Source organism: Acanthisitta chloris, unplaced genomic scaffold (assembly GCF_000695815.1).
Source record: "Acanthisitta chloris isolate BGI_N310 unplaced genomic scaffold, ASM69581v1 scaffold43287, whole genome shotgun sequence".
NCBI lineage: Eukaryota > Metazoa > Chordata > Aves > Passeriformes > Acanthisittidae > Acanthisitta > Acanthisitta chloris.
The window spans coordinates 1,455-7,167 of NW_008681731.1; the positions used below are offsets into that span (position 1 = coordinate 1,455).

Below are 5,713 nucleotides of genomic sequence, written 5' to 3' on the forward strand. Positions count from 1 at the left end.
TAAAACCTTGTAGAGAAACATTAGTAAATAAAGTTTTTAAGAGTCAGGAAAAACTATTAAAAAAAATAAATCCTAGTACATCATAAAAACCATTTCAATGTGAAATTTGTAAAATATCACCCTATTTATTCTCTAAGCTTTTCTAGCAACTTTGTAACATCTGTAGAAAGAAGAAACAATATTTTTTTTCTTAATATAGTTACTTCAACATTTGCCAGTTTGGAAAGTCTCTTCACAGAGGAAAACATTGCACACAATCTTCAACTTTTTCACTTCTGGTTGCCTGTGTCACTGAGGGAATGGCACGTAACAGTCTGCAGGGGAGCCCATGCTGCTCACCGGGCTCCGCGTGCTTAACTCGTAGGGGTTGGGAGCACTTCCAACCACACCATCATTCTGAGGGGTTTCTCCTTTCAGAAAGTCATCATCCTCATCTTCAGAAGAACCCTGCAGAAATTTAAAAGGATCACTGAGAGCAGAGAGCCACTGTCAGACCTTAAAAGAGACCTGGAGTTGTAACTGGTTGTTATGGTTGTCATGACAGTTGGAATGGTAAAATGTCCTCTATGGGAACTAAGTCACATCTCCAGAGTGGATTTCCCAATGACATCATTGTGTCCACATTCTGAGAGTGTTCAGAAGGATTCACAGGGGTCCTGTGCTGCACAAGAGGGGAAAACACTCTCAAGGTAAGAATCACTCAATTCCTAAAGCTTCCAAATTTCAATCAGTTTCCCCAAATGTTTGGTGTACTCATAGCTACTAAAAAAGAAAATCAAATCCTGCAATAGAAGCAGCTGATAGAGATTTGCAAGAAACTAAACTGTGTTCTGATCAGGAAAGATTACCTTTTTAATGGGTTTCTTCAGATTCTCAAGATCTTCAGCACTCAGCTCTTCCCAGAACTGATATAAAGGATCAATGATCTTCTTTGATCTGAGAGAGGAACCAAACCACAGTATGAGTTAATGTATTTAGGAAAAGTCATGTATATTTCATTTTAATAATACAATATAAAATGCTTGACATTTGATAGCCCTTTGTAGGGTTTTACAGACTATTAACCCCTATGTAGTCCCCAAGTAATCCCATGGAAAAATAACTCCATTTTTCTGACAGGTATAAATCAGAAAGGTTTGCTTGAACAGTTTTGATACAGTCAGATCTCCTAATTCCAAACTGATCATTTTTAACAGCTACACTGTGTTCACAGAGAAGCACAACTTTCTCCCTGATTTTCAAATACTGTATGAATAACTTTATTAATATTATTAGTTTGTGTTGTTACATTGTTAATAATAATTTTTAAGAAAGGTCTCCCTTCTATGGAGATGTATTTTTTAAAAGACAAAAGACAGAATGTTGCCCTACATTAAAACCAAGGTACTTTAAAAAAGCTGAAATCTCCAGTCAATAAGCAATTTGTTTACAATGCAAGAAACCCAAAAGAAAATGAGACAATACCACCACAGTTTCCACAAAATATGATTTAGACTAACATTATCATATTTTAGAGACTGCTTTTAAGAAAGAAAAGCCCAAAGATGTCATCAAACATATTAACTAGATCTTCTAGGAAACTGGATCCTGTTCCTTCTTCAGTGCTGTCTGTCACAGTAGTGGTAAATTTCAATTCAAACCTTTGCCAATCTCTGGTTCAAATATGCAATGTGAAAGGTACTAAAGATCAGGGAAGAAAGCAAACTGTAGAAACACTTAAGTTTCCTACAGTTTTTCTTCACTGTTTTCCACAAGGCAGAAAGAAACAGGCTGCTTATTTTCAAACTGTACCTTTTGAGTATGTAGGGATCAAAGGGGAAGAAACTGTCAAGGGGGTTAGTGCATGTCTGCACAAGGTCTCCCCCCGTGCCACTCCGAACCACTGGGATGAACTGCCTGTTGTTCCTCTCAATAATTGTGTAGCAAAACACCAACTGGTATTTCCTTTCAAAAGGTAAGAAAGAAAAAATAAGCACTTCTAGCTGAGAGCAAGAATTTCAGATGGTATTAGAACAGTTATTTTCAAACAAATCTCACTTCTATCTTCCATTCTCCAGCTGATATTAGGAGGTTTTAATACCCACAATGTAATGAGTCTCTTCTTCTCATCCTCTATGCTCTCATAAATTTTACTCCAAATAGGATTACACTGGCTCCAACACAGAGCAATCAGTTTCACAGCACCGTAGGATTTCATGGAAACTGGACCAGAACTAAACTTACCACACCTGGAATATGGACAGTGTTAGAGATGTCTTAGGAAATATTCAGTACTGTGGCTAACAAACACCGTGTTCTAAGTACTGTGCTGGTTTTAGATTACACAAAGATCTGTACCAAGCTGAAAGTGAATTAAGTGAGTAGGTACCTGGTAATGGCAGCAAACAAGTTGACAACAGAAGGGATACAAATCTTCAGGGGGTTTAGCTGACACATGACAATGCGCTCAAAGTTTAAACTCTGCAGGTATGACAGACCTTGAAAACAAGAACAATTGACAAACAAAGGTTATATATCACATAAGCTCATTTAGAGCACAACAACATAAACTTGCCATCAGACACTTGACTGAACTGATCATTACAAAACACATCAACAGGGAAACTTGCAAATGAATCCTTTCAGACCCAATATACTCACCTTTCCTTAAATTTCCATCCAAAAGTTGTTTATGACGGAAAATGAGTGTATAGAACACAGCCTGACACGTAGAATAAAATGGCCCGTGCAGAGCTACATCACAGTAAGCATTAGCTCCTGTATCCTGATTATCAATGTATTTATGCATCCAGTTCACCAGAAGATCCAGACATGCTTTTACTGTGCTACAATGGAGTGGAAAAAAAAAAGAGAAGTGTAAAAACAGCAGCTGAAATGGTCAGAAAAGATGTTAAATAAGTATTCAATCTCGGTGGTTATAAAATCTCATTGTAAAAACAGATTCTGTTAGGAGCTTTCTCTCTTATCTCAGCATAAAATGAATCAATCAGCACTGAAACCCCCAATCAGTGAAAGTACAAGATGCCAGAAAAGATAACTCCATTAACAGACATTGTATGTGAACACATAGTAAGTATGAGCCACAGGTAGTACAGAGACAACCCCCATGTCCAACAGGTAACTCCAATATTCAACTGACTTCAGCACTAAGGTCACCAAGCCCACCCTGACCAGCAGAATACAATGTGCACATACAAAAGACATTTTCACCCATTTGCTGATCCACCTGTATCAAAATACTAGAACACCTGATTTCCCTGTCCCAGCATATACATAAAATACCTAATAGCATAAAAAATTTCTGCTTCTGATCATCATATATACCAGGAACCTGTGACTCTGCCTGAAGTCAACACAACCCACCCATGGTCACCACTTTTTGGTAAGTGGAGCCCTAAACAGCCAGTCATGAGCCCCAGCAATCATTAGTCTCTATCCTGTGCATGCAAAACTTTCCAGGAAACTTTGAGACAATACTGAAACAGTATTGTTGAAAGCACAAACAAGACTCTTGATTCAGGCTTACTGGCAAAGCAGTGGGAATAGAAGACCAACACTGTGTGTGTATCCTGTGAATTCTGTACTTAAGGTCCTCAATCAATGTAAATTGTTTGGTTCTCCTAATGCATCAAAACAACTTACATAGCTGGAATAAATTTAGCTCTTGCCAAGAAGCTGCCAATGTAACTCCCAGCAGTCTGTCTGATCACTGAGGGATTGTTGGGATCCTGCAGTTTTTTCCAAAGATGGTCTAAAAATGCCTCAGCCAACCCCTGGGAAAAGATACACAGAAATTGTGAGTTGTTATACTGATGACACTGTTTAAGGAATAGATTCCTAATACTCAATTTCCATAACCAAACCATTAAACAAATCTACCTATAACTGCAGGAAATCACTATTCCTAGACATGATGGAAGAACACTCATTTCTCTGTTTTTTTCTCTACTTAGCTGTAAAAAATAAGGGGAACCAGAAGTCTAGGTAAGAGTCAGGAACAGATACACAAGAAGTGTCTAAAAACAAGTGGGATAGGAAGATAAACATGAAGTGAGTGTTCACTGAGTCTTGTAGCAGAAGTAATCAGTGGCATCTAATAAAAATAGGAGGAGAAAAAATTTAGAGAACAAAAGCGATTCTTCACCTTAAATGATTATATTGTGGAACTTTCTGCCACACAAGTTCACAATGACAAAAATCACATCATTACAAAAAGTATCATGAGATACTTTCTCCTTGAATTTGTCCATCACAAGCTGTTACCATCTCACTATGGCTCAGGAAGTTACAGATACTGCTGCAGGCTGAGGGTACTTTAGCCAAACATCATACAGGCTTGCCCCACTCTGATATTCTCTCTAACATATCCACTATTCACCACTGTCACAGACAGGGCAGTAGCTTAACTGGCCCTTCAGCTACTCTAACACAAAAAAATGAATGTTCTTATTTTCATGTGTAAGAGAACAGTTTGTTGAGAGAGATGGGAAAATGGGGGAGAACAGCAAACAGCAGATACAATTTTCACACTGATATGCTGACAGAATCTCTAAGATAGCTTTGGGATGCTGAAGAAACTTGCTGGAGCACTGTCCAACTGATTCTTGCAAAAGAGGCCCATTTAACTGAGTTCTTTCCTTCACACTTGCCTAGACTCCATCTGTATGCAGTTTATAAACAACATGTGAAGAGCAATCACATAAAGAAAGGAAAAGCAAGAAAAGATATTCATGAACCCTGATGTACTTGCTATCTTCAGGCTGGAATTACAGCAGAAAACGACTATTTTTTATTAAAAAAGCCAAACCAAGGATGCACAAATGACAGAGGACACTGCAATTTAAGAACTGCTTTTACTCACCAGTTTAAAGCTACAGATGTAAAACATGAAATACTGCACATGACATGAAGCATGGGTTGGTAAAATGAGCTTGTCAAAAACAGAAACCAGATCCCGGTACAAATCCTTGGTGTTGTTGATATTGAACTTGCCTACACAACAAACAGACAGAACAAAATGAGCCATTTCAGGGCTTTTTTTCCTGCCCTCATGCAGCAAAAGTAACATCCATATCTTTGTACACCAGAAAGAAGTATGTAAAGAACTGTCAAACTGACTTCTCAGTTTATCTGACACCTAAAAAATACTTGTAGTAAGACCTTCCAGGTCTTCAGTTCTACTGCTTTTTAAGGTGGTATGAAGAATTTCTTTGTGTGTGTGCACACACATATAGAGCTAGCAGACACACCAACTCTGCAATGATGTGTTAATTCAGAAAAAAACCCCATTAATAAATACGTTACCTGATTTATGGAGAAGACACGGCCAAATAGTTTCTAAATATTCCATTTTAAGTACATAAACCTAAGGAATTCAAACCCTTAATACACATGTAAGATTTTCTTTCTGTTTTATCCCCTGTAACACAAAGCTTTGCTGCAGCAATACCAGTTGAGTGATGTGTCTGGTTGTTTTGATCTATTTCCAGTCCTTGTGATGCTGAAAGGATCTATAGTTCTAACACTCAAGTAGAGCAAATGATAAGACACTACCACTCTGCCACAGTTTGGATACAGTGTCATGTTTATGGAATCACAATGTCTCCAACTGAAGATTAAGCCTTTAAAGTCACACCTGTACCTCCCAGTAACACTGGGCAGAGGCAGCAATGTGGACTACAACCTGCTGATGGCAGAGTTCTCCTCCACCTTG

General features: G+C 38.1%; 1 protein-coding gene across 1 annotated transcript; it reads right to left on the reverse strand.

The window, feature by feature from the left end:
• Positions 1 to 288: 288 nt before the first annotated feature.
• RRN3 (RRN3 RNA polymerase I transcription factor homolog (S. cerevisiae)) lies at positions 289 to 5,026 on the reverse strand. Its single transcript, XM_009078191.1, has 7 exons — positions 4,862 to 5,026; positions 3,643 to 3,773; positions 2,641 to 2,825; positions 2,369 to 2,477; positions 1,792 to 1,944; positions 849 to 936; positions 289 to 447 (listed from the first exon to the last, which is right to left on the reverse strand). The coding sequence occupies exons 1-7, from the start codon at positions 5,024 to 5,026 to the stop codon at positions 289 to 291; spliced, it is 990 nt and encodes a 329-aa protein (XP_009076439.1).
• Between the last annotated feature and the right edge of the window lie 687 nt (positions 5,027 to 5,713).

Bases quoted from the DNA above. Each gene is read 5' to 3' on its own strand.
- RRN3 (XM_009078191.1), bottom strand. From the start codon at position 5,026: ATGGCTCATTTTGTTCTGTCTGTTTGTTGTGTAGGCAAGTTCAATATC. The intron at 2,826-3,642 runs GTAAGTTGTTTT...ACTCCATTGTAG, and splicing joins GCTAAATTTATTCCAGCTAT to CACAGTAAAAGCATGTCTGG. The intron at 448-848 runs GTAATCTTTCCT...AAATTTCTGCAG, and splicing joins TGAAGAAACCCATTAAAAAG to GGTTCTTCTGAAGATGAGGA.